The 24334-nt window shown below is 42.4% G+C and overlaps 1 protein-coding gene across 11 annotated transcripts in view; it reads right to left on the bottom strand.

Annotated features, from left to right (window-relative positions):
- The window catches only part of LOC139259802 (bromodomain adjacent to zinc finger domain protein 2B-like), a 441395-nt gene that overhangs the window by 117172 nt on the left and 299889 nt on the right, over nt 1–24334 (bottom strand). For 10 of the 11 annotated variants that reach the window (XM_070875573.1, XM_070875574.1, XM_070875583.1 and 7 more), the window contains 7 exons: nt 22721–22931; nt 22544–22636; nt 22370–22431; nt 17005–17070; nt 839–904; nt 368–412; nt 78–104 (listed from right to left, as the gene is read on the bottom strand). In XM_070875573.1, coding sequence (XP_070731674.1) covers nt 78–104; nt 368–412; nt 839–904; nt 17005–17070; nt 22370–22431; nt 22544–22636; nt 22721–22931 — 570 coding nt within the window. The remainder of the gene's footprint in view (nt 1–77; nt 105–367; nt 413–838; nt 905–17004; nt 17071–22369; nt 22432–22543; nt 22637–22720; nt 22932–24334) is intronic. The other variant, XM_070875577.1, reaches the window with a different exon arrangement.

Here is a 24334-nt window from a genome sequence, read left to right as displayed (position 1 = left end):
CTTTATGCATTACTATGACAACCATATCACAACCAAATCACGATGCGGTGTTAGATGTACAAAAAACATACCCATACCATATCTAGTCTATGCCTCTCCAACTCCTGGTAGAAAGAGTTGGCACATCATTATGAAACAGTAATCACAATATGATAAAACCAGTTCATATAATAAGAAAATTTACTTTCCCAATACCAAAGCAAGCCAATTTAACTTGAGGAAATAATTATGTATAATTACAATGAGGAAAGATAAATCTTTGTACTTTGAACAAATGTTTACTTCAACATATTCCCCATAGTTAAAGAAACCAGACAATAAAGCAAAAATTCACTAAATAATGTTACAGTATATATAATTTACCAACCTGATGCTTAAGGAGGACAGCTTGTTGCCTTCTCAATTCCTTCTCCTTAAAAAGGAATAGAAAATATAAATTCTTGAATACATCATCTATGTGCAAGAAATGAACAGTGAAACAGGAGACTAATTGGATGGAGATTACAACTCAATAATATGCCAATTTATGTGCCCTGATTGGCATGAAGTGTAAGGTTCTGAAATTAATAAAAGATAAAAGTAACTTCAGCAGTTTGAATTGCCTGTAGAGAGAAACACAAAACCTTCCACATTAAACTATGCAATCTAATGATACTGTACCATGGAACAAGGTCCTGTGATATCACTGCCTAAGTTATTCCCTCTATATTTTAGTCAGGTTCCTACAAAAATCATTGAATATCATCACCTATCTGCACATTTTTAACACTTAATTACATAATCTCCCTATACAATTGCCCATTAACGTTCAAAGGTCCAGAGATCCATCTAAACTAACCTTCATCCGTTTCTCGGCTTCCAATAATTTTGCATTTGCTGCTTCTTCCTTCTTTTTCCTCTTAGCCTGTGCATGCAAAACAGGTCTGGAGGTCATGCAAAAAGCACTACTGGAACTTGAAACAATCTCAAACTTTTAAAGAGTTACATGCTATACAACACAACAAAGTGCAATAAGCTAGAGTTGCGACAGAACTTCACCTAGGTACATAGATCACAAATATTTCTACAGCTTAAAATAAAACACATAAAACATCCATAATCGAAGTACTAATCATTACACATAATTTAAATGCTTGGAGAGAAGAGAAGATTTTAAGGGCTATTCAAGAACTCACTATAATAGGACCAAAATATTTGCCCACAATAATATGCTAACATAAATGTAATTCCTAAAATATTATCGGACTAATGTATTACCCACCAACAGCAGGGACTGTGCCCAGTAAAATGGTGTCAATTTCACTTAGATCCGTAATATTATGTGCTCTAAGAAAAGCCTTCTGAAACTATGGAGATTGGTGAATTTGACTAAACACTAATGTAGCAATTAAGCCAGACCATAATAATACTTCGTCACGTTTAAAAACAAACATATTGAACAAACGCTTGTCTATGCCCATATTTATGCACTCAACAATTTCAGATGTTTATTCCATTGGTAATGTCTAATACGACAAGCAAACAAAAATACCCTTTATCGTAGAAAATCTACTACTTACAAGATTCCAAATTCAAATGGCATATAGTGATTTTCATGTATAGGCAGAATTAATAGGATACTAAGTTGTGTGCAAAATTCACTGAATACACTGAAAAATGGAATGAAAATTCTGAAAGAATAATAAAAAGTCAATGGGCCCAAGTTTCCACACGCGCCTAGAACGGCGCAGTCCCGACCTGGACGCCCGTTTTTCACGCCACAAAGTGCGCCTAAAAAAATCCTCGGTATTCTCCACCGACTTGCAGGTCCTCTGGCCCTCGGCGCAGCCAGGACGAGCTGTGGGGGGGGCGGAGCCAGGTCCCTGCGCTGAAAACAGTGCCGGGACCTCTGCACATGCGCGCTACAGTGGGCATGCAAGTGCAGTAGCTCCAGGCGCCGAACTGTGTGGGAGGGGCCCGAAGCACGCAGCCCCTAGCCCTGGCCGAATGGCCTCACTGGGGCTACGTGAATAAGGCTCCTCCCACGGCCAGCTCCTGCTCCCCCCCCCCCTCCCCCTGACCAGACCCTACACTCGCTCCCCACCCACCCCTTGCCTCCGGACCAGACCCGATACCCGCTCCCCGCACCCCCCCTGCCTCCGGACCAGACCCTACACTCGCTCCCCACCCACCCCTTGCCTCCGGACCAGACCCGATACCCACTCCCCGCCCCCCCCCCCCCCGCCTCCGGACCAGACCCGACACCTGCTCCCCCGCACCCATGCCTCCAGACCAGACCAGACCCGACACCCGCTCCCCCCCCCCCCACTGCCTCCGGATCAGACCAGACCCGACACCCACTCCCCGCCCACCCCCCCCGACTCGGCCCGCGCTCCTGTTCCCGCTCCCCGCCTCGACCGCGCTCCTGTTCCCGCTCCCCGCCTCCCCGACTGGACCCGCGCTCCCGCCCCGACCCCCCCCCCCACTGGACCCAACCCGACCCGCGCTCCCGACCCCCCCCCACTGGACCCGACCCGACTCCCGCTCCCAGACTGGATCCGACCTGACCTCCTCCCCCCTTCTCTCTCTCCTCTCTCCCCCGTCCCTCCCTCCCTCTCTCTCTCTCTCTCTCTCTCTCCCTCCGCCCCCCCTCCCTCTCTCTCCCCCCCCCTCCCGACCCGAACCTCCCCTCCCCTCCCCGACCCAACCCAACGCCACCTACCTGTAAATCTGGTGCTGGGGACGGGCCCTGCCTGAAGTCTCGGGCCGGCCCGTTCAGCCTTCGGTCCCGAAAGGCCTGCCTGAAGCACTTTCACACAGGTAGGAAGATGGTTTATTTAATCTTTTCTTTGCTTAGAAATGTTTATTCAGGTTGGATTTATTTGTATAATATTTGTATAAGTATAAATAAGGATTTATTATAGAATTTAATGACTTCCCCCCCCCTCCCTCCCCCCCCCCCCCCCCCCCACCTCGTTCTGGACGCCTAATTTGTAACCTGCGCCTGATTTTTTAATGTGTAGAACAGGTTTTTTCAGTTCTACAAAAATCTTCACTTGCTCCATTCTACTTTAGTTTGGAGTACGTTTTCACTGTGGAAACTTTCAAATCAGGCGTCAGTGGCCGGACACGCCCCCTTTTGAAGAAAAAATTCTGTTCCAAAGTAGAACTGTTCTACCTGACTAGAACTGCAGAAAAAAAAATGTGGAGAATTATGATTTCTAAGATAGTCCGTTCTCCACCAGTTGCTCCTAAAAATCAGGCGCAAATCATGTGGAAACTTGGGCCCAATGTGTGCAGCACTGATTGTTGATCTTTGGAATTGTACAGTTATCATTTCCCAATATTGTCTCTTTAATAGGAATTAAGCATCTTTTAACAGATGCTAACATTTGGATCGAAGTATCACCTTTTGTGCAGGACTACATTTGCAGTAAACTTTTATTCGTCTGCACTTTCATAGTTTTATATTTTGCATCATAATCTCTAGGTTGTATAGAACTATTAACTACACTTATAATTAGAAATAGCTGAAAACCAATAGACCTGAACAATCATTGTTATTTTATGTCACTCAGAGACTTTGGCTAACCAGATCTTTGTCAACTGAAGACCACCAGAATGGAAGCACCTGCAAGGATCACCATTAGCTCGCTGGATTGATCGCCAAAAGAATGCCAGATACACCATCAAGTCATCTAGCCATGTAGAATCGATAACTTTCTTACACTATTAAAACAAGTTTAAGGCACAGATTTTGCTGCGGTGGCGATATTAGTGGCAAGCGTCATAATGTAAACTGTTGTTTGCCTTGATCCTCCAATGGCGTATTCATACCACAATTTGCTGGAAAAATAATTCGAATACGCCGCAGCAAACATAGTGGCCGATCAGACGCGGCCAATGTCTGATACACATCCAAAGTACTGGAGATCGACACAGAACGGAACAACAGGTTATTTAATATTTCCATAAAAGTAAAAGAGTTGTGCAGGTTTCCCCGTTTCATATTTTAAAAATTGATTAGTATAAATGGAGTTCATTTTTTTTCTTACTTTGCAATTAATTCTCATTGCTTAATATTGGGGTGACCGAAAGGGCACCAGTCTGCTAAAACAAGGGTCGCTCGTTTTTGTTGGAAATCCTGGTATCTGGTTAATTTCACTTCTGACAGTCTATCTCGTCAGTAAGTGGTGGTTGCCTTATTTTAAACAAAGTTATGATGTTAAAATAAGATTGGTTTGGTAGGGAAAGACCGAGATTATCTCCTTGCACATGCAACCCACACTTCCATATAATAAAGGTTTATTTCACTCCCATTTTACCCCAGATAGGGTTATAGTGTGTCAGGCACTTTATTGGTCGAATGTTGGGGGTTTTGTTATTTACAAACCGCACTTCTAATAAAGATCGAACATATTTGGTAAAATTGTTTATATTTATTTTCTTGATAGGATAGATGAATAAGAAAGGAGATTTGTCTTACCCACACTAAACATCATCAGCAAGTCCTCGCATTCCCCGTTACTTATGTTTTAAAATAAATCAGCATCATTCCTTGACATTAAAGTAATCAGGTTTAAAAATAGTTGCATTTTGTATAACTTTCCTTCAACATTCTAGACCCAGAGAAATTTATTTAGTGGGAACAGAATGTGTCAAAACATGCTGAGCAGTTGAATACTTTATTGCTTCTGAGCCCTCCAGCGCCATTCTGTACTGATCTAAGTGGCTGTGACGATCACAATGGCATTAATTGAGCAAAAGCGACCAATTTTAACGGAGGGGCAGATCTATGATCTGTTCAACATTTACAGCAAAGGTTTTTCTGGAGCAGTGAAAAAGTCCCAGCAAAGAATAGCCTGGCGTACGTAATGGCATAAGTCACTCATGCCAGAATTTCCTGGAATTTCTGCATCATAATAATGACGTACGCCATAGGTATGCGGGAAGTGTCGCCAGCTATGGAGGCTCGAGATCAGTGTTTCGGAGCTTGAGCGGCAGCTGGAGTCACTGCAGTGCATCCGCGAGGCTGAGAGCTTCGTGGATAGCACGGTTCAGAAGGTGTTCTCCGCGCAGCTTAAGAGTATGCAGGCAGAGAGGGAATGGGTGACCACGAGCCAGAAGAGGAGGACCAGGCAGGTAGTGCAAGAGTCGAGAGTGCATCTCGTTCTCCAACCAGTATTCTGTTCTGAGTACTGGTGGGGGCGATGGTTCCTCTGGGGATTGCAGCCAGAGCCAAGTCCACAGCACCACGGGTGGCTCAACTGTACGGGGGGGTGGGGGGTGGGGGGTGGGGGGGGGGGTGAGAGGAAGATGAGCACTAGTGGTAGGGGTTTAGATAGTTAGGGGAGCAGACAGGCGTTTCTGCGGCCGCAGACGTGACTCCAGGATGGTACGTTGCCTCCTTGGTGCAAGGGTCAAGGATGTCACTGAGCGGCTTGCAGGACATTCTGAGGGGGGAGGGGGAGCAGCCAGAGATTGTGGTCTATATCGGTACCAATGACATAGGTAGAAAGAGGGATGACGTCCTGCAGGCAGATTTTAGGGAGCTAGGCGAGAGATCAAAAAGCAGGACCTCAAAAGGTAGTAATCTCTCGATTACTCCCAATACCACGCTAGTGAGTACAGAAATAGGAGGATAGGACAGATGAATCCATGGCTGGAGATGATGCAGGAGGGAGGGCTTTAGATTCCTGAGGCATTGGGACCGTTTCTGGGGGAGGTGGGACCTGTACAAGCTGAACAAGTTCAGCTCAACAGAACCAGGACCAATATCCTCGCGTGGGGAGGGGGGTGTTTGCTAGCACTGTTTGGGAGGGTTTATATTAGCTTGGCAGGAGGATGGGTACCTCAGAGTAGATTCAGAAGGGAGAGAAGAAAAGTTGGAATTGGAAAGCAGAAAATTAGAAAGTGAATTTGCAAGGCAGAGGAAGCAGACAAAAAATAGACACCAAGGGAGTTTGGCAGTGCTAAATAGTATATACTTCAATGCAAGAAGTCTAGGGAATAAGGCAGATCAGCTGAGAGCACAGAAAGTATGATATTATAACTATTACTGAGACATGGCTGAAAGGAGGACAGGTTTGGCAACTCAACATTCCTGGTTACAGAGTTTTCAGACGGGATAGAGAGGGGGATAAAAAAGGATGGGGGGGGTCGCAGTATTAATTAAAGAAACAATTACAGCTGAGAGGAGGGAATTATGTTAGAAGGATCATCAAATAAGGCCATATGGGTTGAATTGAAGAACCAAAAAGGGGCGATCACACTGTTGGGAGTGTATATTGACCCCCAAACAGTTAGAAGGTGATAGAAGAGCAAATATATAGGCAAATTGCTGAGAAGTGCAAAACCAAAATGCATTCAGGAGAACATTTTTAGCCACTATGTAGCAAGCCCAACAATGGAGGGGGCAGTTCTGGACTTAATTTTAGGAAATTAAGCTGGGCAGGTGGAAGGGGCATCAGTTGAAGAGTATTTTGGCGCTAGTGATTATAATTCAGTTAGATTTAGGGTAGTTATGGAAAAGGACAAAGATAGACTAGGAATAAAAGTTCTCAATTGGGGGAAAGCTAATTTTACTAAGAGTAGGTGATTTAGCCAAGGTGGGACTGATGGGACTAGGCTAGACCGGTTAGCCTAACATCTGTGGTTGGGAAAATGTTGGAGTCCATTATTAAAGAAGCAAAATTCGGTCAGGCAGAGTCGGCATGGATTTATGAAGGGGAAGTCATGTTTGACAAATTTGCTGGAGTTCTTTGAGGATGTAACGAACAGGGTGGATAAAGGGGAACCAATGGATGTGATGTATTTGGACTTCCAGAAGGCATGTGACAAGGTGCCACATAAAAGGTTACTGCATAAGATAAAAGTTCACGGGGTTGGGGGTAATATATTAACATGGATAGAGGATTGGCTAACTAACAGAAAACAGAGAGTCAGGATAAATGGTTCATTCTCTGGTTGGCAACTAGTAACTAGTGGGATGCCGCAGGGATCAGTGCTGGCACCCCAACTATTTACAATCTATATTAATAACTTGGAAGAAGGGACCGAGTGTAACGTAGCCAAGTTTGCTGACGATACAAAGATGGGAGGAAAAGCAATGTGTGAGGAGGACACAAAAAATCTGCAAAAGGACATAGACAGGCTAAGTGAGTGGGCAGAAATGTGGCAGATGGAGTATAATGTTGGAAAATGTGAGCTCATGCACTTTGGCAGAAAAAAAATCAAAGAGCAAGTTATTATTTAAATGGAGAAAGATTGCAAAGTGCTGCAGTACAGCAGGACCTCGGAGTACTTGTGCATGAAACACAAAAGGTTAGTATGCAGGTACAGAAAGTGATCAGGAAGGCCAATGGAATCTTGGCCTTTATTGCAAAGGGGATTGAGTACAAGAGCAGGGGAGTCTTGCTACAGTTATACAGGGTATTGGTGAGGCCACACCTGGAATACTGCGTACAGTTTTGGTTTCCATATTTAGGAAAGGATATCCTTGCTTTGGAGGCAGTTCAGAGAAGGTTCACTAAGTTGATTCCGGAGATGAGAGGGTTGACATATGAGGAAAGTTTGAGAAGGTTGGGCCTCTACTCATTGGAATTCAGAAGAATGAGAGGTGATCTTATCGAAACGTATAAGATTATGAGGGGGCTTGACAAGGTGGATGCAGAGAGGATGTTTCCACTGATGAGGAAGACTATAAACTAGAGGGCATGATCTTAAAATAAGGGGCTGCCCATTTAAAACTGAGATGAGGAGGAATTTCTTCTCTCAGAGGGTTGTAAATCTGTGAAATTCGCTGCCTCAGAGAGCTGTGGAAGCTGGGACATTGAATAAATTTAAGACAGAAATAGACAGTTTCTTAAACGATAAGGGGATAAGGGGTTATGGGGAGCGGGCGGGGAAGTGGAGCAGAGTCCATGATCAGATCAGCCATGATCTTTATTGAATGGTGGAGCAGGCCCGAGGGGCCGTATGGCTTACTCCTGTTCCTATTTCTTATGGACACAGCTACTGAAAGGTAAATCAGTGTCAGAGCAGTGAGAGGCATTCAAGGAGGAGATCCTGAGGGTTCAGCGCAAATATGTTCCCTTAAAGAAAAAGGGTGGGACTAACAAATCTAGAGCCCTCTGGATGTCAAGCGGCATACAGGGTAGGATAAAGAAAAATAGGAAGGCTTATGACATATACTGAGGGCTCAATACTGCAGAAACCGTGGAGGTGTATAGAAAGTGCAGGGGTGAAATTAAAAAGGAAATCAAGAAAACAAAGAGAGCATGCAAAAATGTTGGCAAGTAAAATCAAGGAAAACCCAAAGATGTTTTATAAATACATTAAGAGCAAGAGGATAACTAAAGAAAGAATAGGGCCCATTAGAGACCCTAAAGGTAATCTGTGTGTGGAGGCGGAAGACGTGGGTATGGTTCTTAACGAAGACTTTGTGTCTGTTTTCACAAAAGAGAGGGGCGATGCAGACTCTGCAATCAGGGAGGAGGAGTGTGAAATATCAGGTGAAATAAACATAGTGAGGGGGGAAGCATGAAGGGGTTTAGCAGCTTTGAAAATGGATAAATCCCCAGGCCCGGATGAGATGTATCCCAGGCTGTTAAGAGAAGCAAAAGAGGAAATAGCAGAGGCTCTGACCATCATTTTAAAATCGTCTCTGGCTACAGATATGGTGCCGGAGGACTGCTAATGTACCTTCGTTTAAAAAGGGAGAAAGGGATAGACCGAGTAATTACAGAAGTCAACCTAACCTCGGTGGTGGGAAAATTATTGAAGTAAATTCTGAGGACAGGATAAATCTTCATTTAGAAAGACACGGATTAATCAAGGACAGTCAGCATGCAATTGTTAACTTGATTTAATTTTCTGAGGAGGTAACAAGGAGGGTCGATGAGGGTAATGTATTTGATGTAGCGTAAATAGATTTTAGCAAGGCTTTTGCTAAGGTCCCACATGGCAGACTGGTCACAAAAGTAAAAGCCCACAGGATCCACAACAAAGTGGCAAGTTGAATCGATAATTGGCTCAGAGGCAGGAAGCAAAAGGTAACGATTGATGGGTGTTTTTGTGACTGGACGGCTGCTTCCAGTGGGATTCCGCAGGGCTCAGTATTATGTCCCTTACTTTTTGTGGTATATAGCAATGATTTAGACTTGAATGTAGGGGGTATGATTAAGAAGTTTGCAGATGATACAAAAATTGGCTGTGTGGTTGATAATGAAGAAGAAAGCTATAGGCTGCAGGAAGATATCAATGAACTGGTCAGGTTGATTGAACATTGGCAAATGGAATTCAATATGGAGAGGTATGAGGTAACGCATTTGGGGGGGGCCTAACAAGGCAAGAGAATACACATTAAATGGTAGGACACAGAAGTGTAGAGGAACAAAGGGACCTTGGAGTGCATGTCCACAGATCCCTGAAGGTAGGTCAGGTAGATAAGGTGGTTAAGGCAGCATACGGAATACTTGCTTTTATTAGCCGAGACATAGAATACAAAAGCAGGGAGGTTATGCTTGAACTGTATAAAACACTAGTTAGGCCACACCTAGAGTAGTGTGTGCAGTTCTAGTCACCATGTTACAGAAAATATATAATTGTATCCACTCTAGTGCAGAGGAGATTTCTGAGGATGTTGCCTGGACTGGAGAATTTTAGATATGAGGAAAGATTGGATAGACTGGGTTTGATTTCTTTGGAACAGAGGAAGGTGAGGGGTGACCTCAAGAGGTGTATAAAATTATGAGGGGCCTGGATAGAGTAGATAGGAAGGACCTATTTCCATTAGCAGAGGGGGTCAACAACCAAGGGGCATAGATTTAAAGTAATTGGTCGGAGGTTTAGAGGGGATTTGAGGGGAAATGTTTTCACCCAGAGGGTGGTGGAGGTCTGGAACTCACTGCCTGAAAGGGTGGTAGAGGCAGAAACCCTTACACTTTTAAAGTGTGCACTTGAAGTGCCATGACCTACAAGGCTACGGACCAAGAGCTGGAAAGTGAGATTAGGCTGGATAGCTCTTTGTTGGCCGGCGCGAACATGATGGGCCGAAATGGCCTCCTTCCGTGCTGTAAATTTCTATGATACTGTGGCACAAGCCTTCTGAAAATTCAAGCCCTAAGGTTTGAGTGCATTATTTGTATTAAATTGCACTAATTCAATACTTGAAATATGTACGTCACTGTAATTCTTTTCTAAAGGATGATGTACTTCAACATCCGCATCACAGGGACTATAAGCCCAATTTAGGTACGATGAATCAGGAACATTTGAACAGACATATTCTCCCCCCCCTTTAAGATTGCCTACATATCCTTTTTACTCAGTTCGTGAATTGTAGCTTTGAGAGTGACACTTCTGGCAGTGCTCTAACGAGAAATGACCCGAAAAGAATGTGTTCAGAAAAAAGGAAGCAGGACAATGCAGCTTGTTCACACTACTCTTTCAAGGAAAAAACGGTCAGACAACCTACATAACCAATATCATCACTAGTAATACCATCTCCAGCATGGAAACAATGGTATCTGATTTTCAGCCAAGTGCCATGTCATGTCTGTTCAAGCACTGGGCAATTCACATTTTCCATAAAACAAGAGATCTGATGAACAAAACTATTTGGTCTCAACTTCACAAAAGCAAATTACTTTATAGCACCTAACCTTCCTTTATCAATAAAATGGTCCATGCCTAGCACACTTCAACAGCATCAAATCTTTCAAAGGCTTCACATCCGCATGTAGCCTCAGAGGAATCACCGAACATCACACATTTGTACCTATAGTACAAAAAATTGTTTGGCTGTTAAATGACCAATTAAATATTCAATTGGCTAAATATAAATGAACCAAAAGTAGCAGGAATTACCAATGAGAAATAGGTAACCAGCAGAAATCCAAGCAATTCAAATCTCATTATTTTTCCCCCCAAAACGACCATTCAGTAACCAGCAAGTACAACAAAACCTGCTCAAATAATTCTCAACATGGTTTCCGGCTCCCATGTTTCTATTTAAGTGAGTGTACTTAGCTTGAAATAACATAACGTTAAAGAAACACAATTCTGAAATCAAATCATGAAATTAGTTAGAAATACCTGCAAGAACTTTTACCACATGCAGGTCTACCTTTCAATCTGGAGCCTGGGACTTGAGCTAGAAATTTCCCACTTTAACCTGGGCAATGGGAATTTCCAGCTGCAATGGTCAAATTCTGTGTGACAGAGATACAATATAGCAGTTTTCAGCCTGTTCTGGTGGAACTACAGTGCCCAGTGTGCACCTCAATAACCCATGACACACGACAAGCAGGCATTAAAATGGGAATTCTAGTTTCTGTGGAGGAATTCTTTTCAGCAATTTGGACAGATTACACCTTTAAATAAGAACTCAGAGCTATAGTGTTTACAATGTTTGAGACATCGGAATGCTGAGCTGAGACCACAAACAGAATCAGCCAGCCAGGCCCAGACCCATGGAGAATTATCACATATATAAGGTGCTTGTCCTTGGAGACTGAACCACTGGAGGATATAACTAAAGGTAAGCAGGCAGTGGAGATTTTATGGGTAGAATTAAGAAATAGAAAAGGATGCAAGGCTGTGGTGGGAGTTGTGTATAGGCCCCCTGGCAGCAGTTGCAAAGTCATAGAATGTATGTGCAGAGATTAGAGAAGCAGGTAGCAAAGGCAGAGTGGTTTTAATGGGGGATTTTAACTTTCATATAGATTGGGATAGCAGACTAGCTCATGTCAGAAAGATAGTGAACTTCTCGAGTGTGTTCAGTATAGTTTTTGCAACAATATGTCCTAGAACCAACAAGGGGGCAGGCCATAGTTGATTTAAAATGAGTAAGGAGCCAGTTTTAGTTAACAGCCTCACGATGAGTGAACATTTATCGAATAATGATCATAATATGATCGCATTCAATGTAGTGTTTAAAAGGGAGAAATGTGAAACAGCTACAAAGATTATAGATTTAGGTAAGGCTTCAATGCAATGAGACAGAGACTGTGCACAGTAAACAGGGCAAATCTATTAATGGGTAAAGCAACAGATGATCAGTGGGAGATGTAGAAAAAATAATTTAATGTGATACAGAACCAGTTTATACCCCCAAGGAGCAAGAACTCTACTTACCAAAAAGAACAGCCACGGACGACTAAACAGGTAAGGGAATATAAAAAACTAAAAAAAAGCATACAAAAATGCAAAAACTGGTACAGATTCTGGCGACTACGAGAGTTACAAAGAACAAAAGGTGACAAAAGAGATAGTAAGAACTACAAGGAGAGAGTACAAAAAAAAACTAGCAAGGGATATCAAAATCAATACAATATTTTTTACAATTATATTAGGAAAAAAGATGGCGGTCGCGAGCAATGTGGGTCCCTTGAAAACTGCTAACAATGATATTGTAAATGAAAATAAGGAAATGGCGGACATGTTAAATAGTTACTTTGCATCAGTATTTATAGTAAAAGAAGATAGCATGTTGGACATCCGAAGGAAACCAATATTGAATCAGGGACACACCAAAATTAACACAAGTAAAGTAACAGTAATGAAGAAAATAATGACACTAAAGAGTGACAAATCCCCAGGACCAGATAGATGGTTGCCATCCCAGGGTTTTAAAGGAAGTACGCGAGAACATTGCAGATGCCCTAACTATAAACTTCCAAAGTTCTCTCGATTCGGGAACCTTTTGTTCAGATTGGAAAATTGCACATGTCACTCCACTATTTAAGAAAGGTGAGCGAGGAAAACCAGGGAATTATAGACCAGTTAGCCTAACATTTGTTGTTGGAAAATTACTAGAGTCTATAATTAAGGATAGGGTGACTGAACACCTTGATAATTTTCAGCTGATCAGAGAGAGCCAGCATGAATTTGTAAAGGGTAGGTCATGCCTGATGAATCTGATTGAACTTTTTGAAGAGGTGACTAAAGTAGTGGACAGGGGATTGTCTATGGTGTTATTTACATGGAGTTCCAGAAGACATTTGATGAAGTCCCTTGTAAGAGACTGTTACCCAAGGTAGAAGCTCATGGAACTGAAGGCAAATTATTGACTTGGTTAGGAAATTGGCTGAGTGGCAGGAGACAGAGAGTAGGGATAATGGGCAAATACTCTTAATTGCCTGCCATCGTGGGCACCCTGACCTGCGAGAGGACACCACCGCAGGTCGGGAGGATAAAAGAGCTGGAGCGTGGGCCCCTGCAACATCGTGGGCCACCCTGACCTGCGAGGATAAAAGAGCCACTACAACTTCCAGTGCGAGCTGCTCCAAGTGTGCGATGACTTCGAGGTAGGTGATTGTGTGATGTCTTCAAAACCAAGGTCGCCGATAGGAGCGTGGGCAAGAACATTGGCGGGGCCCAAGTACAGAGGAGCGGGAAGGTCGGAGCGGATGAGCGTCAAGAGATCGTGGCGGAGGTGCGACGAATGTTTGAGGCGGAGGTGCGGTGACAGATCATGGCGGAGGTGCGGCAAATGTTTTGTGGAGGAGGAGCGGCGAGAGATTGTGGCCGAGTTGGGCAAATGAGGGTACAGGGCCCAGAAGAGCAGAGGGCGCAGGGGCAGCACGGGCCAGCCCGCACAACGATGTGTGCGCGCACTAGGTCCGTGCAGCAGAGCAGGTCTCCAGTCGTCCTGGTTAACCCTTGCCACTGGATAAAGGCCTAGCTCTGTCAGCCTGTGTGGTGGCTGATGTGCAACAGTCACCACACATTAAAAAAATCCACGTACAGGCATCTTCCACCCTGGTGTTCACGACTGGAATATCGGGTCCTTCATTGAAACATCTGCGAACTTATCCCTTTTGGTGTGGAAGCAAGTCATCCTCGTTCGAAGGACTGCCTATGATGACTAATTGGCACGATGTGACTAGTGGTGTCCCACAAGGATCTGCGTCAGGGCCTCAACAATTCATTGTATTTATTAACGACTTAGATGATGGATAGAAAGCCACGTATCCAAGTTTGCCGATGACACATAGATTGGCAGCATTGTTAGCAGTGTAGATGGAAGCATAAAATTACAGAGATATTAATAGATTAAGCTAATGGGCAAAACTGTGGCAAATGGATTTCAATATAGGCAAATGTGATGTCATCCACTTTGGACTTAAAAAGGATAGAACAGAGTACTTTCTAAAGTGTTGAAAAGCTAAAAACAATGGAGGTCCTAAGAGACTTGGGGATCTATGTACATAGATCATTAAAATGTCATGGGCAGGTACAGAATATAATCAAAAAGGCTAATGGAATACTGGCCTTTATATCTAAAGACTAGAATACAAGGGGGTAGAAGTTATACTACAGCTATACAAAACCCTGGTTGGACCACACCTGGAATACTATGAGAAGTTCTGGGCACAACACCTTAGGAAGGATATATTGGTGTTGGAGGGAGTGCAGCATAGATTTACCAGAATGATACCTGGACTCCAAGGGTTAAATTATGAGGAGAGATTGCATAAACTAGGTTTGTAGTCCCTGGAATTTAGAAGGTTTGATCAACGTTTTCAAGATATTAAGGGTAACTGATAGAGTAGAGAGAGAAAAACAATTTCCATTGGTTGGGGAATCTGGGACTAGGGGACATAGTCTAAAAATTCGAGCCAGACCTTTCAGAGTGAAGTTTGGAAACACTTCTACATGCAAAAGGTGGTAGAAGTTTGGAACTCTCTTCCGTAAAAGGCAATTGATGCTTGGTCAAATGTTAATTTTAAATCTAAGATTGATAGATTTTTGTTAACCGAAGGTATTAAGAGATATTGGGCAAAGGCAGGTATATGGAGTTAGGTCACAGAGCTGCCATGATCTCACTGAATGGCAGAACAGGCTTGAGGGGCTAAATGGCCTATTACTGTTCCTATGAGCCCAAGTTTGCACCCCCCCCCCCCCCGTTTAGAACGGCGCACCTCCGTGAGGGGTGCTGACTTTGTAGAAGAAAAGCCACGCCTAAAACTGACCGCGGTATTCTCCCCGCTACTGGAACATTGCAGGCCCTTGGCGTCGCGCAGCACAAGCAGTGAGGGTCGGAGCCAGGTCCCGGCGCAGAAAACAGTGCCGGGACCTCTGCACATGCGCACTAGAGTGCGCGCGCATGTGCAGTAGCTCCTCGTCCCCATAATCTCTGCAGGCTGTATGGAAGGGGCCCAAAGCACACCGCCCCCTAGCCCTGGCCGAATGGGCTCTCTCATCGGCTTTCCCTGCCGCGGTCAGCTCAAGCATATCATTTCAATGACTGAATGATTTCCCGTCTCTCTCTCTCGCTGATCCAAAAGACTTTCAGTAGCTTATTAATGATTTAAGTTGCGGCTAGACGGCAGATTCCAATTTGGGATGAGCATTTGACAGAAAGTGTCTGTCAGCTGTCAGACAGGTGGAGAGAAGACCCTCGTTATGCTGCGGACTGACCTCAGTCTTGACTGTTGGTGAGGTACAGTGGGCGAGTTCCAGTTCACGTGCACTTCAGTGTATATTTAGAACTCCAGTTCCCCCGGCAACTCATTTTTAGTGTTCGGGAGGGTATGAGCAGGTACGCCCACTTAGTCATATTTATTCCTAAGTAAAACTGCCTGAAGCATGTCGCCCCTAGCCCTGGACGAATCGGGCTCCCTCATCCGCGCTTTCCCTGCCGCGTTCAGTCTCCACAAACCACCCCCCCGCCGCCCCACCCCCTTTACCGATGCGGCGTTGAGCCTAGCCTCCCGGTGTGCGTCTTACCGCCTCTAGCCCTAGCTGAATGGGCTCCCTCATCAGCGGCCAGCTGCTAGTGTGTTTCGGTAATAAAGCTTTGCTGAACGTAGGACTTCTATTTTTTATTTGTTTATTTATTTATTTCTTGATTGATTAAGTGGTCCTAAATTCTTGTTTGATTTACATTCAAGTTTACTCTTCATCTGCTTTCAAAAGGAATTCTGTAAAATAGTTTGGCTGAAACTCTTATTTACAGGACTTGCTATAATGTATTTGCTAGTTTACCAATCCATTTTTAATCTAGTTGTTTAGTGCTTTGTAAGTCTTGGTACTAGGTGCAGGTCCTCTCAGCTTCCTTGTATTTTTTATTTGTTTTTGGTGCTTTAAATGTACTTACTTGCGCTGATTTTTTAGCTCACTGCAAGGTTTTTCTGTGAGGCCACAAGTGGCCACATATGTTGGCCTAAGTTAGTTTGGAGTAACTTTTAGCTGTCTAAACTTGCTTAAATGGCCAAAACAGGCGTAAGTGGCTGGTGATGCCACCTTTTGAAAAAAAAACTAAAAAAAAACCTAACTAACTCACTTACACTGGAGCAAATTAAATGGGCAGAATTGCGATTTTTAAGATACTCCAAAAAAATCTAGTTGCTCCAAAAAAACGGAGCAACTCCTGGGCGCTATCTACTTCGCCAGGTAGTGCTACAGCAAGAATTACAAAATCTACTATTTGAAATTAAAGGAGAGAAAAATATATTTTCAAATAATGTAAATAATGGAGAAAAAAAAGTTCTTGGAGAGGGAGAAAATTACATAGAGTACTTACATTTTAAGCAAGTACTGTACATCCACAGTAGAAGGTAGAACAAAAATATTTTACAATATGAACTGTGAATAAAAGATTTTGGAAGATCCTTGTAACTGTACCCAACAGGCTCAGTGTTTTTGAAAAGCAAAGGACGGGGGGGGCAGGTGCCACAGGCTTTTGAAAATTTACGGTTGGATTTGTACTGCTATATTTTAACATTTGCCAGCAGAAGTTTCTCCCTACTTAAATAATCGTCATTTCTAAAAGCAGTAAATTAACAAATTCCATTTCTTACCTTTCTCTTCTTCACTTAATTAGTTTTGTCTTTCACATTTATAAAACTGATTAAAATTATGGCCAGGAAATATTACCTGCATACCTATTAGATTCTGGAATAGCCCTTATACATGCATTGCAAAACACAAAAACAAAACTCTACAATCTACACATCACATCAAAATTACTATTTTTAAGTCTCAACATGCACGAAAAAAATTCCAATGAGATTCTACCTCTAGAATTTGCTGAGCTCTCAGTTCCTTTTCCATTCTAATTTGCTGAATTCTTTTGATTTTTTCCTGCAGAGAAGTATACACAGTATCAACATTAATAAAATTAGTGCATACCCATTCTTAAAATTTAATAAACTAGCAAATAATTTTAGTTTAGTATATTGAATAACAAACCAGATTGTATTAGAAATACAATGGACACATACATTTATAGCGTGTTTCTTTGTATACCTGACAATCTTAGTACCACTTCCAGACTACGATTTCACTTTTTTTGAAGATGTTAATCAATGCAGCATATATTGCCTTTACTGGGAGTCGAGCTCATGTAACTATAACTCAAATCTTATTAAAGGTGGTTAATTTTATGTGCACAGCTTCTAGCTCTGCATGTTCAGTGTGAATTAAATATTGTCGTTGCACTCATGTAGCATTAAGGTGAAGGGCATAATGCTGAGATGGCTATTTTTCTGATGATTTCATCAAAATGAATGATCTACCTTATTATGCATTTATTACTCACAGAATGACCCAATATCCCAGCTTTAAATTATTTTCAATAAACCGAGGGTAATAATATCACAACAATTAACTATCACTGTGAATATCACTCACTGCATGCAATGGTGTAATGTACATTGCAATTCCATATTTGCTGCTTCAGCACATTAGAATATTCAGACAGTCCGTTTCTTTGTTGGATTAGTTAAAATACAAGATTTTCATTTCAAAATATATTTGATAAACATAAGCTTTAAAAAAAAACGATTAAATTCTTAAAGTTGCAACAAGCGGAAGTATAAAAAAATGATCAAATAATTATACTGAAATAAAGTCTGCACTTTGTTATAGAACTGAATCTCAGTAGTGGAGCAAATTTGGTCATATTATTCACTTCAATTACTTTGTATTTGTTAATTAAATTTTATTCTTCTGGCCACTTACATTTGTGCTCATCAAAACAACCAATGGAACATTGTTCTACTTTTGACACCCAATGTCGGCATAAAGCACTCCCAGGTCAGGTTAAGCATGAGCCAGATGTAGGAAAAAGCTCTCTCTTCTCCTACATATCCCACTTAAACAAAAGAACAGCTTTTCATATTGCTCTGATGTGAACTTTACTAGAGACAAACTATGGATAGGATTTTGCTGTGGATTTGCATCCATTAGAAAGTCAGTTGAACCTGTCCAGATCTATTTCCTTTAGGACTTTCATTACTGAATAGAGGAGACATATTAAATTAAAATTAAATAAAGTAGTTGAAAGTACTATGGGGCCGAAATTGCCCCGTGCTGGGTTAGCACCGAATAATTCGAATTAGCTGAAAGTTTTGTGCCGGGCCGGCAATTGCTGTCAGCGGCGTGGAATTCACCTCTTTATAAAGAAAAAAAAATGTTGGGGGCGGTAACCATGCATTCTTGTGGCGCACAATGCTCATGCTGCGCTCCCCACAAGAGACTGCAGGGTGACTTGGACAGGTTAGGTGAGTGGGTAAACGCATGGCAGATGCAGTATAATGTGGATAAATGTGAGGTTATCCATTTTGGTGGTAAAAACACGAAGGCAGAATATTATCTGAATAGCGGCAGATTAGGAAAAGGGGAGGTGCAATGAGACCTGGGTGTCATGGTTCATCAGTCATTGAAAGTTGGCATGCAGGTACAGCAGGCAGTGAAGAAGGCAAATGGTATGTTGGCCTTCATAGCTAGGGGATTTGAGTATAGGAGCAGGGAGGTCTTACTGCAGTTGTACAGGGCCTTGGTGAGGCCTCACCTGGAATATTGTGTTCAGTTTTGGTCACCTAATCTGAGGAAGGACATTCTTGCTATTGAGGAAGTGCAGCAAAGGTTCACCAGACTGATTCCCGGGATGGCAGGACTGACATGTGAGGAGAGACTGGATCGACTGGGCCTGTATTCACTGACGTTTAGAAGGATGAGAGGAGATCTCATAGAAACACATAAAATTCTGATGCAACTGGACAGGTTAGATGCAAAAAGAATGTTCCTGATGTTGAGGAAGTTCAGAACCAGGGGACACAGTAAGGATAAGGGATAAGCCATTTAGGACTGAGATGAGAAGAAACTTCTTCACTCAGAGAGTTGTTAACCTATGGAATTCCCTACCGCAGAGTGTTGTTGATGCCAGTTCATTGAATATATTCGAGAGAGTTAGATATGGCCCTTACGGCTAAGGGGATCAAGGGGTATGGAGAGAAAGCAGGAAAGGGGTACTAAGGTGAACGAACAGCCATGATCTTATTGAATGGCGGTGCAGGCTCAAAGGGCCGAATGGCCTACTCCTGCACCTATTTTCTATGTTTCTATGTTAGCACAGCAGTGCTGACAAACCGCACCTTCTCTTAAAGGGGAGGGCCGCTTTGGTCTGAGCAGCAACTTCAGTGCCACCCACTGGGCCACCAGGGAGAGGGTCGGCCGGGCCAGTGGCCCGCCATCCTAGACGGGGTGGTGGGGTGCATGTTGGCGGCTCGGCCGCATTAGCGGCTGTCATTGTTGGGCCAACTGCCAGGTCAGCCGACAAAAAAGATGACAGCTGCGGCGCAAGGCCTTCCATTTTAAGGGCGGACAAGGTGCCCCAGCTACCACAGCTTTGCTCCCGCGGGGCAATTTCCCACCGGGACGCAAAGGGGTTGACGCGGAGCGACAAGGAGTCGGCACGCGCGGCGATGACATAATCGCCGGGGCCCAACGCAAACCCCTTTTCGCCTGCCGACCCCCGGGGTGAACACTCTGGGTGCTGTGCCTGGGTGTAAAACTAGCCGGATGTGCAAACGGATCTTGCGCAAAGGGGCAATTTTGGCCCCTATATATTTAGCCCAATTCACCACACAGTTCATTGTTATTTTGAGAGTTACCTGGTAGACAGAAAGCTTGAATTCTGAGGTCATTGTTTAATCGGTGCATGATGATGGGAATTACATATTAACCCAAATCATGGAGATTAAGTTGTCATCTAGCAACCGTTTGAAGAAAAATAACCCAAAATCAATACAGCGTGAAAATGCTATTTGGCTTATCAGGCCCAACCTTGCCAATAGTTAATGTTCAACATGCAGTGCGATGAACACTCCAATTTATTAACTCTCTTGGGCAAGTTCAAAAACCAAATGTCATCATGCAATTATGAACAGTTGCATTCCACAAAGGAAATTTTCATAGCTCCAAGTGCACTTAAGCCTCTGTTCTTTGCAATTATTTCAATTACCTATACATATCTTCATGACTTTGACTTCAATTTTAAACCAGAAATTTATCCAGCTCTTTTTTGAAGTAGTTAACACATAGTTGTACCACAGTAGACACCAAGTCGCTGGAGATATATCACCAACGATGTCTCCGCAGGATCCTACAAATCCCCTTGGAGGACAGGCGCACCAACATCAGCGTCCTCGTCCAGGCTAACATCCCCAGCATTGAAGCACTGACCACACTCGATCAGCTCCGCTGGGCAGGCCACATCGTTCGCATGCCAGATATGAGACTCCCAAAGCAAGTGCTCTATGCGGAACTCCTTCACGACAAACGAGCCAAAGGTGGGCAGCGGAAACGTTACAAGGACACCCTCAAAGCCTCCCTGATAAAGTGCAACATCCCCACTGACACCTGGGAGTCCCTAGCCAAAGACCGCCCTAAGTGGAGAAAGTAAAGTGCATCCGGGAGGGCGCTGAGCACTTCCGAGTCTCAACGCCGAGAGCGTGCAGAAATCAAGCGCAGGCAGCGGAAAGAGCATGCGGCAAACCAGTCCCACCCACCCCCCTTCCCTCAACGACTATCTGTCCCACCTGTGCCAAAGTCTGTGGCTCTCGTATTGGACTGTTCATCATTTCAGGAGTGGAAGCAAGTCTTCCTCAATTCCGAGGGACTGCCTATGATGATGGTGATTTCATAGTATAGAGGAGCCACCTGGTGGTTAACCAAATTTGTCAAATAATTGAAAGTCCTGAAATTACTGTACACTAACAGCTTAGTTTCCCCACACCTGTCCACCTCAATCCTCTCCACCAGCACTTAACTTCATTAACTCCTGCCAACAGGATCTGTTGCCACCTCAGAGCTCTCCCATACAGTAACTTGCAACTTATTGTGGTGCCATCTGATCAAAAAGTAACAGCCTGACACCTGCTGGTCCTTTATTATCTCTGAAAATTCTTGGAAAGAAAGAGAAAAATGGATAGTCCCTCTCTTGCAAATTAGGATAATCTTAGTTCCACTATGCAACAGGAAAAGTCCTAAGTGAAAAGACGTTTGCTATACTTGTTTAGTAAGTTTCATCTCATATTATGCCCTTGCAGCATTTTGAAGACCTATCTAGATCAGGTCCTTCACAATCTCTTTCATGGAAAAGTTGAATTTGCTAAGTCTCTACTCATAACTTTTTAAATCCTGAAACTTTGCCTTGTCTCTCTCCAAAATATGTCAATACCTTTTAAAAAATGTTCACAACATTTTAAACACGGTCTTGCATTTCAGTTATACAGATTAAAATAACCTGCTTTGGCTTAAAATCAGATGCCCGAGATGTCTCATTAAATTTCTATTCAATAAATGTGAATGTTAATAAAATGTAACATTAAAAAATCTAACTCTAGCTACCTTTTCTGGATGCCAGCAATCAAATAGTACTATTTCGCCAACAGCAGACAGAAAATAAACCAACACTGATAAATGTCCCACAAAAATGAAGTATTGTGATCTATGCATAAGCAGTTAAACTTTGCTGCACATAATTTACCAAAAGTACATTTGAAATAATACGAAAGTACATGGCAAAAAATTGATATGCAAAGCTCTACTACTAAGCACAAGGCACTGAAAGTAACAGCAAAAATTCCCAAGGAAAAGCTACAAAGTACTTTTGAAAACAACCATGGAATCTGTCAAAATTGTACTGGACACATGGATGAACACAGCACTGAATACAGAAAAGGTGCAAATATGAGAAATACCATTTGGAAACCCAAAGGCAAGCTATTTCCAGAAATATACACATAACTGTGTTTAACTGACAGATGAATACATCAACTGTACATATCAATCACAGTTCATTACAGAAGTTACAGCCCGTTGCAGAAACACAAACTCCTCTCCAATCTGGCACTTCAAGTTCTATTATAGCTGATGAAGTGCCAAAAAAAGAGTAGAATAAAATAATACTCCCTAATTTAAGAGCAATATTAATAGACTGGAAGTAGATTGTCTACAATGCATTCATTAACGTGTGTGGGGTGAATAAACATAGAGAGACTGAACATGTAAATATGTGACCAAAAGTACTAAGCAAATGTGCAAAAAAGCTAATGTGGAAAATTTTTAAAGCAGCAAATGAAACATATAGGAGTACCTGCTGTCTCATCATCTTTAGCTGTTCCTTTTGTTTCCGTTTTTCTTCTGCTGCCATTATTGCTGGAAAGAATATTTGCCCAGTAAATTCAGCTGGTCTAAATAAGCAATCCAAATTTGATTTTTTTTGTACAAAAGGTGACGATCCCAATAAAAAACAAATTTCAGTACTAACCTTGTTGTTTTCTAGCTTCTTTAGCTCTCTGTGCCAATGCTTGCTTTTCAAGTTTCTGAATCATCTTTAATTCTGCTGCTTTCCTTGCATAGGCTACATATATTTGAAAAAATACAATCCATCAAGTAATTTACATTTGATAATGAAATGCAATGCATTCAATTGCTATATGCTTACCTTGGGCTTCCAATTTTCGTAACAGTTTTGCATCACTGTTTTTTTGGTAGTCTGGCCTTGCAATATTTGGTGGTCTGCCTTTGCGACGTCTCATTTTGGATTCATCCCTAGCACGTTGCTTTTCTGGATTTGGTGGGCGACCTCGCCGTCCTTCCATTGCCTTTATTTTTGGCATTATTTCCTCATTTTTTAAATGGCACCACTGCATACCCTGAAATAATTTTTATTAAAGATTTTTTTAATTAGTCTAAACTGCAATTTTTTTTAATAACAAATTGTGCTAAATTAAAGCTTATGATCATCACAGCTAAATTGATTATTCACTTTTTAATACAGTATTCCTCATTTTTTTACATTAAGTATCCTCCATAAATCATTTAGAAATTGAATAGTGTCACAAGTAAAATCATTAGGGGTGACTGCCTCGAAGAGACTTAAATCCTCAAACCGCAGAACTTCTCTTTCCCATACCGTTATAGTAGTGCCATCTGATTGATATTTAGTTTTGTTCCAAATAGACTACTTTCTATAACTTTTGCAAGTTAAATCTATCTTAATGGGGATAGTTATTTTCTCCCTCTTCATTAAAAATTACTTTTGTTCCAAAAAGAAACACGCTATAACATGATTATTGATTCTATAAATTAAAAAATCTCAGCTTTATACAGGTTTTTAAATAAAACTAAATTGCTAAGTAAAAAAATTAATTTACACTGAACTAATATGTAGAAGGTCATGGAGGATAATGTTACTGGGGATAAAAAGAGGAACACTATGTCAAAATGGTGCCAATAAGAAGGGATTGTGTATGTCTCAGAGCTACAGAAAATGTTAACAGAGCCGTGTCAAAATACATCTGTTTGCACTCAAGTTCAATCAATGCAAAACTGCAAAGATTGAAGAAAAAGAACTTGCACTTATACAGCATATTTTAGGACATTCAAAAATGTTTTCCAACTAATGAATTACTTCTGAAGTATAGTTCTTGTTATATAGGCATACGCAGCAGCAAATTTGTGCACAGCAAAGTCCCACAAACATCAATTAGATAATGACTAATTACTTTGTTTTTTGGTGTTGAAACAGGGACAACTGTTGGCCTGGACACTGGGAGAACTCCCCATGCTTTTCTCAAAACTTTGATATCCATCTGAACAGATAGACAAGACCCCAAATCAACATGTCATCTGAAAGATAGCATCCCCAACAATGCAGCACTCTCTCAGTACCGCACTTAAGTGCCAGCCAAGGTTAAGTGAGGCTTGCATCGAGAGTGCTGTCACTGAGTCAAGCTGACACTCGTTAACATTAAGCATTTTCAGTACAAAGTTTATACCTAGACATTCTGTCTGCTCTTTCCTAATGTAAAAAAAAAGCTGGTTGGGGGAGGAGAGCATGCACATGCACACTGCTCGCTCATGGTGGGCAGTGTGCAATCCATAATATAATTCAAGTCTTACTGGCTGCACGGAGGGAGGAATTTCAGACAGGAAATCCGGAAGTAAGGGTTTCCTGCACATCTGACAAATTTAATGGCAGGACTTCTTTTACATTTTTTGTACAGGTTTCCGCCTGACAATGAGCCAGATTAACAGGCTGGCTGTATGTCGAGCT

This window comes from Pristiophorus japonicus, chromosome 3, assembly GCF_044704955.1.
Source record: "Pristiophorus japonicus isolate sPriJap1 chromosome 3, sPriJap1.hap1, whole genome shotgun sequence".
Taxonomy (NCBI): domain Eukaryota; kingdom Metazoa; phylum Chordata; class Chondrichthyes; family Pristiophoridae; genus Pristiophorus; species Pristiophorus japonicus.
Note: the sequence above shows the minus strand (reverse complement) of the source record. Positions and strands in the feature narration are given on the sequence as shown.